The 11,646-nt window shown below is 42.0% G+C and overlaps 1 protein-coding gene across 4 annotated transcripts in view; it reads left to right on the top strand.

Moving 5' to 3' along the window:
* cdh2 (cadherin 2, type 1, N-cadherin (neuronal)) overlaps positions 1 to 11,646 on the top strand; it is a 101,933-nt gene that overhangs the window by 72,659 nt on the left and 17,628 nt on the right. For all 4 annotated transcript variants that reach the window (XR_016496330.1, XR_016496331.1, XM_090236104.1 and 1 more), the window contains exons 3-9: positions 1 to 76; positions 3,705 to 3,860; positions 4,380 to 4,535; positions 6,426 to 6,570; positions 6,677 to 6,849; positions 7,166 to 7,303; positions 11,373 to 11,558. The exon at positions 1 to 76 is cut by the window's left edge and continues 166 nt beyond it. Coding sequence is in view for 2 of the 4 variants with exons in the window: in XM_090236104.1 (XP_090092230.1) it covers positions 1 to 76; positions 3,705 to 3,860; positions 4,380 to 4,535; positions 6,426 to 6,570; positions 6,677 to 6,849; positions 7,166 to 7,303; positions 11,373 to 11,558 (1,030 nt within the window). In the remaining 2 variants the exon portion in view is untranslated. The remainder of the gene's footprint in view (positions 77 to 3,704; positions 3,861 to 4,379; positions 4,536 to 6,425; positions 6,571 to 6,676; positions 6,850 to 7,165; positions 7,304 to 11,372; positions 11,559 to 11,646) is intronic.

Raw genomic sequence — 11,646 nt, 5'->3', positions numbered from 1 at the left:
GGAGGAGTGGAACACACGCGTTCACCTCCACCTCCGGACAGATGGACAGGGGGAGACGACAGAACACAACAAACAGGTATGGATAAAATAAGAATATCACAATATGGTCATTTAGCAGAAGCTTTTATCTATTCAAGGTGACCCTTCTCATTCCTGGTATAACCATTTTGGGTTCCATGTAGAAGCCTTTCCACTGAGGGTTCTACATGGAACCCGAAAGTGTTCTACCTGGAACCAAAAAGGGTTCTCCTGCAGGGACAGTCAAAGAACCCTTTTGGAACCCTTTTTTCTACGAGTGTAAGTATGGAGAAAATACATGAATAATTATGATGTGGAGATGGAAGTCAGAGGAGCAGTTCATCATAAGAATACATTATCCATCACCAGTCGATTAACCAAGTTTCACGACCACTCTTACTTATTTATAAGGAATCATTCATGTTAAATGTACTAAATAAAAATTCACAGCCCACTCTGTTAACCTTTGATGGCCAGTGAAGTGCTGATAACCACAGAAACAAGGCAGTGCCCGCTAGAGTATAGGATGCATCCCAAATGGCACCCTATTCCCTATATAGTGCACTACCGCTATGGGTGCCCTGGTCAAAAGTAGTGCACTATATAGGGAATAAAGTGTCGTTTGGGACACTCCCATAGCATCAGGTGTTGCTGCCTGCTGTGTGTAAAAAGAGAAAAAAGGAGGTTGTCTCTATAAGGGGAGACATTAAAGAGCCACTACAGCGACCCGTTCACATCTCCCAGTAAAAAAAATCCCAGAAATAGTGCAGTGCAATACACTTACTGTGTCCATTTGGGTGGATTTGGGTGAAGGAAGCAGGAGAGAGAGAAGGATGGGGATAGATGTATAGAGAAATAGAGAAGGGACAGAGATGGAGGGGTAGAGATGGAGGGATAGAGATGGAGAGGTAGAGATGGAGGAAAAGAGATGGAGGAAAAGAGATGGAGGGGTAGAGATGGAGGGATAGAGATGGAGATGGAGGGATAGAGATGGAGGGGTAGAGATGGAGGGATAGAGATGGAGGAAAAGAGATGGAGGGATAGAGATGGAGGGGTAGAGATGGAGGGGTAGAGATGGAGGAAAATAGATGGAGGGGTAGAGATGGAGGGATAGAGATGGAGGGGTAGCGATGAAGGGATAGAGATGGAGGGGTAGAGATGGAGGGATAGAGATGGAGGGATAGAGATCGAGGGGTAGAGATGGAGGAAAAGAGATGGAGGAAAAGAGATGGAGGGGTAGAGATGGAGGGGTAGAGATGGAGGATAAGAGATGGAGGGGTAGAGATGGAGGGATATAGATGGAGGGGTAGAGATGGAGGGATAGAGATGGAGGAAAAGAGATGGAGGGGTAGAGATGAAGGGGTAGAGGTGGAGGGGTGGAGATGGAGGGGTAGAGATGAAGGGATAGTAATGGGGGATAGAGATGGAGGAAAAGAGATGGAGGGGTAGAGATGAAGGGGTAGAGATGGAGGGGTGGAGATGGAGGGGTAGAGATGAAGGGATATAGATGGGGGGTAGAGATGGAGGGATAGAGATGGAGGGGTAGAGATGGAGGAAAATAGATGGAGGGGTAGAGATGAAGGGATAGACATGGAGGGTTAGAGATGGAGGGATAGAGATGGAGGAAAAGAGATGGAGGGATAGAGATGGAGGGATAGAGATGGAGGAAAATAGATGGAGGGGTAGAGATGGAGGGATAGAGATGGAGGGTTAGAGATGGAGGAAAATAGATGGAGGGGTAGAGATGGAGGGATAGAGATGGAGGGTTAGAGATGGAGGGATAGAGATGGAGGAAAAGAGATGGAGGGATAGAGATGGAGGGGTAGAGATGGAGGGATAGAGATGGAGGGGTAGAGATAAAGGGATAGAGATGGAGGGGTAGAGATGAAGGGATAGAGATGGAGTAGAGATGGAGGGATAGAGATAGAGGAAAAGAGATGGAGGGTTAGAGATGGAGGGTTAGAGATGGAGGGGTAGAGATGGAGGGGTAGAGATGGAGGAAAAGAGATGTAGGGGTAGAGATGGATTGGGTAGAGATAAAGGGATAGAGATGAAGGGATAGAGATGGAGGGGTAGAGATGGAGGGATAGAGATAGAGGAAAAGAGATGGAGGGTTAGAGATGGAGGGGTAGAGATAAAGGGATAGAGATGAAGGGATAGAGATGGAGGGGTAGAGATGGAGGGATAGAGCTAGAGGAAAAGAGATGGAAGGTTAGAGATGGAGGGGTAGAGATGGAGGAAAAGAGATGGAGGGGTAGAGATGGAGGTGTAGAGATGGAGGGTTAGAGATGGAGGGGTAGAGATGGAGGGGTAGAGATGGAGGGATAGAGATAGAGGAAAAGAGATGGAAGGTTAGAGATGGAGGGGTAGAGATGGAGGAAAAGAGATGGAGGGGTAGAGATGGAGGTGTAGAGATGTAGGGATAGAGATGGAGGGGTAGAGATGGAGGGGTAGAGATGGAGGAAAAGAGATGAAGGGATAGAGATGGAGGGGTAGAGATAAAGGGATAGAGATGGAGGGGTAGAGATGGAGGGATAGAGATAGAGGAAAATAGATGGAGGGTTAGAGATGGAGGGGTAGAGATGGAGGAAAAGAGATGGAGGGGTAGAGATGGATGGGGTAGAGATGGAGGGATAGAGATGGAGGGGTAGAGATAAAGGGATATAGATGGAGGGGTAGAGATGAAGGGATAGAGATGGAGGGGTAGAGATGGAGGGATAGAGATAGAGGAAAAGAGATGGAGGGGTAGAGATGGAGGAAAAGAGATGGAGGGGTAGAGATGGAGGGGTAGAGATGTAGGGATAGAGATGGAGGGGTAGAGATGGAGGGGTAGAGATGGAGGAAAAGAGATGAAGGGATAGAGATGGAGGGGTAGAGATGAAGGGATAGAGATGGAGGAAAAGATATGGAGGGATAGAGATGAAGGGATAGAGATGGAGGGGTAGAGATGGAGGAAAAGAGATGGAGGGGTAGATATGGAGGGGTAGAGATGGAGGAAAAGAGATGGAGGAAAAGAGATGGAGGGGTAGAGATGGAGGGGTAGAGATGGAGGAAAAGAGATGGAGGGGTAGAGATGGAGGGATAGAGATGGAGGGATAGAGATGGAGGGGTAGAGATGGAGGGGTAGAGATGGAGGAAAAGAGATGGAGGAAAAGAGATGGAGGGGTAGAGATGGAGGGATAGAGATGGAGGGGTAGAGATGGAGGAAAAGAGATGGAGGGGTAGAGATGGAGGGGTAGAGAAAGGGGATGTGATGTCTAAAAAAGATCCTATTAAATTACGTGGGTAATTAACAAAGTATTTTAATTCCTAATTCCATAGTTAAAGGGTTGTATTCAGATTTAGATTAGAGTGTGGTGGAAACTAAACTGCAATCCTAGGCTGCAAATACATTTGAGGTAAACACACACAGCCCAGGATGGTGATTGATCAGGTCCTCAGTAATGATAGCCTTAATCCAGCTCTCTGGAGTGATTCACCAGGCCACACCCCCTAGGGACCTCTGGGACATAAACAGAGTGTGTGTGTGTGTGTGTGAGAGATTTTGTTTTTGTGTGTTTCTTTTCTTCCTGGTGTTTCTCTGGAATAACTTCTTAATGTGGGTGGGTTTGTCTGAGAAATATATCTGTTTGTCTACATTTTTGTCTGTGTCTGTATATTGGTGTGTAACATGTTTTTCTCTGCAGGTGAACTCCAGTGATGCAGCTGTGATCATGTTTCCATGGCGTAGCGTTGTCGTCAGGGGTGATGGATCTCTGAGGCGGGTAAAGAGGGACTGGGTCATCCCCCCCATCAACGTCCCTGAGAACTCACGAGGACAGTTCCCAGAGGAACTAGTCAGGGTACGACACACACACGGTTCAGAGGAGACATTTCACACACATTTCCCAGGGGGGCTAATCAAGAGAAGACAAACACACTGTCATGCAAAGTCTGTCATTTGGTCACTAGCTCAGAGGGTTTTATTGTGTGTGTGTGTGTGTGTGTGTGTGTGTGTGTGTGTGTGTGTGTGTGTGTGTGTGTGTGTGTGTGTGTGTGTGTGTGTGTGTGTGTGTGTGTGTGTGTGTGTGTGTGTTGTGTGTGTGTGCGTGTGCGCACGTGTGTAAATGTTTTGTGTATATGTATGGTATGTACAGTGTATGTGTGTAGTGCTCACTATTTCCTCCTAACACAATCTTCTGGTATGATATTTATATTAGAATCTGTGGAGAGACAGTATACATGCTTTCTGTCTGTACTGTATAGCCCGTGTATGGTGTTGAGTGGAGCTAAATATGTTTTAAATAAAAGTGTGGTTGTGTAACTATCTAAAGTGGGAATATCTCTCCCTCCCTCTCTCTCTCTTTCCCCCTGTGGTCTAGATCCGGTCGGACCGTGATAAGAACCGTCTCCTCCGGTACAGTGTGACTGGACCCGGTGCTGATCAGCCTCCAACCGGGATCTTCATCATCAACCCCATCTCTGGTCAGCTCTCTGTGACCAAACCCCTCGACCGCGAACACATATCCAACTTCCATGTAAGTGTGTAGTAGGGGGTTTCAAAATTCTGCTAACTTTCCCAGGTTTTCCAGAAATCCTGGTTGGAAGATTCACTGAATCAGGAGGCAATCCTACATAGAGGATCCCTCTGACCACATTCTTTGCTGGTGTATGTAAAACATTTGTGAAACGTCACCCTGAGGTAGTTGGACAGGAAACATCAGTCTGAGAATGTTACCTTTGATCTGCAGTACACAAATAGGCTCACACACACACACACACACACACACACACACACACACACACACATACACACACACACACTTAAGCAACTCTGGCTATATCTGCAGGCAGGACATTTGCATGAAGGGTGGGGCTCCCTCATGAATATTCATACAGTGTGATGTAGTTGTCAGAGTCACTGAAGCTCTGTGATGAATATATTCATGAGCTGTTTCCATGGCATTACTGAAGACAGGGTATAGGGAGCAGCACACACAGTATAGCAGCTATGAGACAGAGTACAGGGTGAGGGTACTATAACAGCAGTATGTTATGGCAGCTACTTTTCCTTGCCTAGTGGTAGGCTTCTCTAACATGGCTGTTTGGAGACAGGTACTGGGGGAGGGTACTCTGCATTTTCCCTGTAGTGCTCTCTAGTTAGAGAGCAGTAGTTGAAAGGCCCTAGGAGAGAAACACTTAAGGGTCTTTAGATCCACCCTTGAGAGGCCAAGTGTACACTAACCTCAGTAAATGGCCCCATTCCAATCTCAATACCTCGCACCCTTCCCCTCTCTCTGCCCTCAAAATGTTGCCCTCTGAAGTGTAAGCAATATGTAGGGCGTTCACTCACTGCTCTAGAATGTAGTGAAATACAGGGTGCTGCTGAATGTATGTCTCAACCTAGTTTTCTTTAGCCTATGTCATTATGAATCACGTACAATGAATTGTTAGATTGTTCTCTACAATATTACAACCTTAATATTCTTGTACATAACAGTGTTAATTAAATAGGAATGTTAGTTTGTGACCATTGCTAGTTTAGACAACGCAGCTCTTGGTTGCATCTCTTCCATATTTTGGTGTTGGGAGGTGGTAACATTAGGGGGCGTTTCTGTGCTTCAGAATCAAAATCAACTTGATACCTCGTCATTTTCAGCTCCAGATCCATGGCTTTCTATTCCTCTAACCCCGAACAATCAATCTTGAGAGGGGTCGTTTCTATGGTAATTTAAAGAGGAAAGACTCAGAAATTCTCATTTCTGGGGGAGTAGATATTGAAATTCAGTCGGTTAGCTTTGTTAATTCATATGCACTACCGTTCAAAAGTTTGGGGTCACTTAGAAATGTCCTTGTTTTTGAAAGAAAAGCACATTTTTTGTCCATTCAAATTAAATACAATTTATCAGAAATACAGTGTAGACATTGTTAATGTTGTAAATGACTATTGTAGCTGGAAACGGCTGATTTTCTTTGGAACATCTACATAGGCGTACAGAGGCCCGGTATCAGCAACCATCACTCCTGTGTTCCAATGGCACGTTGTGTTAGCTAATCCAAGTTTATCATTTTAAAAGGCCAATTGATCATTAGAAAACCCTTTTGCAATTATGTTAGCACAGCTGAAAACAGTTGTGCTGTTTAAAGAAGCAATAAAACTGGCCTTCTTTAGACTAGTTGAGTATCTGGAGCATCAGCATTTGTGAGTTCGATTACAGTCTCAAAATGGCCAGAAACAAAGTTATTTCTTCTGAAACTCGTCAGTCTATTCTTGTTCTGAGAAATGAAGGCTATTCCATACAAGATTTTGCCAGGAAACTGAAGATCTCGTACAATGCTGTGTACTACCCCCTTCGCAGAACAGCGCAAACTGGCTCCAACCATTCCCTAACTGTGTCCTAACCCTGATCCTGTATCTGACAATTTAGCTGCGAGCCCATGCTGTGGACCTGAATGGCAACCAGATAGAGAACCCCATAGACATTGTCATCAATGTCATAGACATGAACGACAACAGACCAGAGTTCACACACACCATCTACAACGGATCAGTACCAGAGGGCTCCAAACCAGGTAACAACACACACTCACACACATACACATACACACACTCACACACACATGCACGCACACAAACACACAGTGCATTTTTTATTGACTGCTTGGTTTGCATTCCCAGGGTCCTTTGTGATGACAGTGACATCAGTGGACAAGGATGACCCTAAAACAGCCAATGGGATGCTCCGATACAAGATTATATCTCAGAACCCTGAGAGTCCTTCTTCCAACATGTTCACCATCAACAACAAGACAGGAGGCATCATCACTGTAGCAGCAGGCCTCGACAGAGAGGTGGGTGGCTGTGTGTGCGCGTGTGTGTGCGCGTGTGATGTGTATCAATGTGTACACTGTAAAAAAAAATATCCAGTTGTTTCTACCATAACTTACTGGCACCCTCCTGTAAAATACTGTACTTCAGAGTTTATTTGGAATTAACCGTAACATACTGTAACTCATTTTACAGTAATGTACAGGTAATTTACAGGCTGCCAGTAAATTACTGTAAAAAAAAAAGTTTTTTACAGTGTATGAGTTTGTGTTTACATACTGACTGTCTATGTTATTCTCTGTAATCTGAACCTGTCCCCTCTTGTCTTCCTCGTTCCAGAAAGTTCCTCAGTACACACTGATAATCCAGGCTACTGACATGGAGGGGAACCCCACCTACGGTCTGTCTAACACAGCTACAGCTATCATCAGGATCACTGACGTCAATGATAACCCCCCAGAGTTCACCGCTGACACAGTAAGTCACAGACACACAGACAGACAGACAGACAGACAGACAGACAGACAGACAGACAGACAGAGAACACCACAGAAACAATCTTTCAACAAAAAAACAAAACAAAAAAAAAATATATATAATTTTTTTTAAAATGTTTTTTATTTTTTATTACAAAAAACACAAGGAAGGGGTAACATTAAAGTATTAGAACATGGACAAACACTACAGCATCAAGACACGATCAAACATGTATGAGTCTTTCCACAACAGAGCCATCCTTATGTGTGAGGCTGTGTGTGCATGATAGTGATATAAAATATACAGTATGTCATAGTTTCCTTTTTCATGATCACAATCTTGTGAAACCCGAACCCTCCAAGATCCCCCCCCACAGTTCCCCAATAGCTGTCCCTCAACCATTCAAGACCAAATAGAGAACAAATAAAAAATACAATTAATTCCATTCCCCACCCCCAAGAACCCCCCAATGCACCAACAACCAAGATAATAAACTAAAGAGAAAAAAGGAAAAGACAGAAGAAAACAGCAAACAATGCAAAAAAATACTAAATACAAAAATATATTTAAAACAAAAGACATCAAGGACAACTGAAATCATAACAGCAATGCCAACTGTATATGTTTGTGTGCATGTCTGGCACTATTATATGTATCTGTGTGTTCTTGTATGGGTTTATTCGAATGAGAGTGTGTGTATATGCATGTGTACAAACACCTGCACGGCATCAGCCTCGGGCAAACCGGCATTAGTTGTAAAAACACTGCCACTTAGTGTCATTCAAATGTACTTTATTATGTTTTATTTAGACGTTTTTTCTCCTTTATCTTTTGACCATGATTCTCTCTCTTACACAGCAACTCCACTCCCACTTGTCTCCAATTCCACATACCGACCCTCAGCTTCCCTCAGCCCCTCCCATCTATCTCTGCTGGACACCCACTTCGTGTTTCTACGCAACACATATCTTTCAACTATGCTATGATGATTAACGTACAATTTCAATCTATCTAATCGAATAGAATCTACAGATTGCGTGTTGAAGATAAATACTTTTACTAAGAGTATTAGTATATTAGTAATTGACTGACCCGGTCTCTCCAGATTTCCTAACAGTACTATTTCTGGGGTCAATTTTAGATCAATGCTATGCATTTTCAGCCATTCCTGAACCTGAGACCAGAAACAGGCTACCTGAGGGCAATACCAAAATAAATGGTCTATTGATTCTGTATCCTCACAACAAAATCTGCAGAGCTTCGATGATTTTATGCCCCAAATATTCAACATTTGGTTGGAGGCAAGAATTTTATATAATAATTTTAGCTGAAAAGCACAAAGTCTTGAATCTTGTTCGTTGTTTTATACTGAATATCAACTCATACACCCTGTACCATGGAATCGGTACATCAAAAATCTCTTCCCAACTATCTGTATGGCACAGTTGTCAACATCCTGGTCCTCAAATGAAACTGGTAAACTTTCCTATTTATGCTATTTTTATTCCTCCGCCAGTTTTGATCCTTTATATTGGGCAGACAGACCAGTTCCCTACCACCTCCCGCTGCCACCCGCCTCCTCCATTTTTGGGGCAATGCTGTAACCATTTGATTGTACTCTTGGATTTAGCAGACCTTCCCGTACAATTCTGATAACTCCATGAAGGACATAACTCTACCATTACAATTTGCAATATCATTTCAGAACAAAACACCCTGTTCAAACATCTTCCCACAAATACAGGTATTTTATCAACCAGCACATTTGAGTTCAGCCATAATATTTGTTGTAATATTTGTTCTTTTCAGGGCGGTGAAATTTGAAATTGTAGCCAGCTCTGCAATGCTTGTTTGAAAAAGACAGATACTATCGAAAATGAGACATGGCAATCTGCACAAAGGCAAAAAGGCCATTTTTAAACAATGGATGAGCTTTTCTTATTAATCTACTTGAGAACCATTTAGGGTTGAAATAAAACTTTTGAATGAGTGAAGCCTTTAAAGAGAGCTTTAGTGCTTTTATATTTAATAATCTCAACCCACCCAATTCATTATATAGATAGGCTCGTTTTATCTTGTCTGGTTTAGCGTCCCAGATAAAGCAAAATATATTTTGCTAATATGATTTGAAAAACGAACCATCAGGAGTAGGCAGCGCCATAAGTAAGTGAGTAAACTGAGATATGACTAAGGAGTTAATCAGGGCAATTTTTTCCATAAATATACAGGTATTTACCTCTCCATGGTTGCAGGATCTTGTCTATTTTTTCAAGTTTTCTATTGAAATTCATTGTGGAGAGCTTATTTATATCTTTTGTGATATGAATACCGAGTATATCTACTTCACCATCAGACCATTTTATAGGTAAAATGCAGGGTAATGTAAAAGTTGTATTTTTTAAGGATCCAATACATAATATTGTACACTTAGCATAATTAGGTTTTAGTCCAGAGAGTACATAAGAGTTATCTAGATCTTTAATGAGACATTGCAGGGATCTAACTTGTGGACTTAACTTAAAACTTGAGTCATCGACATAAATGGACACCTTTGTTTTTAAGCCTTGGATTTCTAATCCTCTAATGTTGTTATTGGATCTGATTTTAATAGCTAGCATTTCGATGGCCATAATGAATAGATATGGTGACAGCGGACACCCTTGTTTAACTCCTCTTGACAATTCAAAACTCTCTGAGAAGTAGCCGTTATTTACTATTTTACACCTGGGGTTGCTATACATTATTTTGACCCATTTTATAAGAGTATTACCGAAATTGAAAAAATCCAGGCATTTATAAATAAAATCCAGTCTTACTTTATCAAATGCCTTTTCAAAATCTGCTATAAATACCATTCCTGGCTTCTTATATGTTTCATGATGTTCTATTATTTCTAGTAGTTGTCATATATTATCTCCAATGTATCATCTATGTAAAAAAAAAACCTGTCTGATCAGGATGAACAATACCTGGTAAAACCCTTTTAATTCTGAGTGCTATGCATTTTGCTAGTATTTTTGCACCACAACATTGAAGTGTAAGGGGCCTCAAGTTTTTTAGATAGACTGGGTCTTTATATTTTAGAATAGTTTTTATTGCTATCTACCTTTACTATTAGTTCATGGATTTCCCTTGTTAGTTTTGTTTCTTTAGCCAGAAACTGCTTTTTTATTATTGATGAATATTGAATTGAATGACCCCTGAAGGTACATTTAAGGGTCTTCCAAACAATACGGCGATTTGCTGAACCTATATTATACTGGAAAAATTCAGTTATAAATTGTTTTGTCTTAAAAATAAGTTGTCCTCCAGTAAACTTTGATTAAATTTCCAATATCCCCGTCCACATGGAGAATCTATGAGTTATGTGAATGCCAATTAGATGATGATCCGATCACATTCTGTCTCCTATTAAAACTTTTTTAACCTTTGATGCAAGAGAGAAAGAGATAAGAAAGTAGTCAAGACGACTAGCTTGATTAAGTCTCCTCCATGTATATCTCACTAGGTTGGGGTTTTTTAGTCTCCAAATATCCACTATTTCTAATGTGTCCATAATATTTTTAATTTCCTTAATCACGGTGATGATAGTTTGTAGAGTGATTACCTTTATGGTCCATTGAGGTACTTAACATTGTGTTATAGTCTCCTACCATAATGATTAGATCATTTGTTGCCTGTAAGTTCAATAAATTGGTATAAATGTTTTCGAAGAAGTGTGGATCATCCTGATTTGGACCATATAGATTAATGAGCCAAATCTCTTTTTCATCCACATTCATATTTACAAGGATCCACCTTCCTTGCGAATCATTCCTGATTATTTGCACATTCATATCGAAATATTTGTTAATTAATATCATCACACCCTTTGAGTTCCTTTGTCCATGACAGAAAATGATTTCACAACCCCATTCCTTTTTCCACGCAACTTCATCTAAGGATGTAGAGTGAGTTTCCTGTACACGTACTGTATATGTTATATTCCTTGTCTTTTCGCCATGTAAAGACTGATCCATTTTTCACCTCTCACTCCCTCATCACTCTCTCCCTGCCCCTCCCTCTGTAGTTTTATGGAGATGTGCATGAGAACCGTGTGAATGTGATCGTAGCTAACCTGACAGTGACAGACAAGGACCAGCCCCATACTGCAGCCTGGAGGACTGTGTACAGGATCACCGCTGGAGACCCCACTGGACGCTTCTCCATCCCCACTGACCCCACCACCAACGAGGGACTGGTCACTGTGGTCAAGGTAGGACACAGCACACATACATACAGTACAGACTGTACATACAGCACACAGATACACACATCACATATATTGTGCACGGGCTATGCAC

Source organism: Oncorhynchus mykiss, chromosome 5 (assembly GCF_057628025.1).
Source record: "Oncorhynchus mykiss isolate SJ-2025 chromosome 5, ASM5762802v1, whole genome shotgun sequence".
In the NCBI taxonomy this organism is placed as follows: domain Eukaryota; kingdom Metazoa; phylum Chordata; class Actinopteri; order Salmoniformes; family Salmonidae; genus Oncorhynchus; species Oncorhynchus mykiss.
The sequence above is the reverse complement of the archived record's forward strand: the minus strand, read 5'-3'. Positions and strand labels throughout refer to the sequence as shown.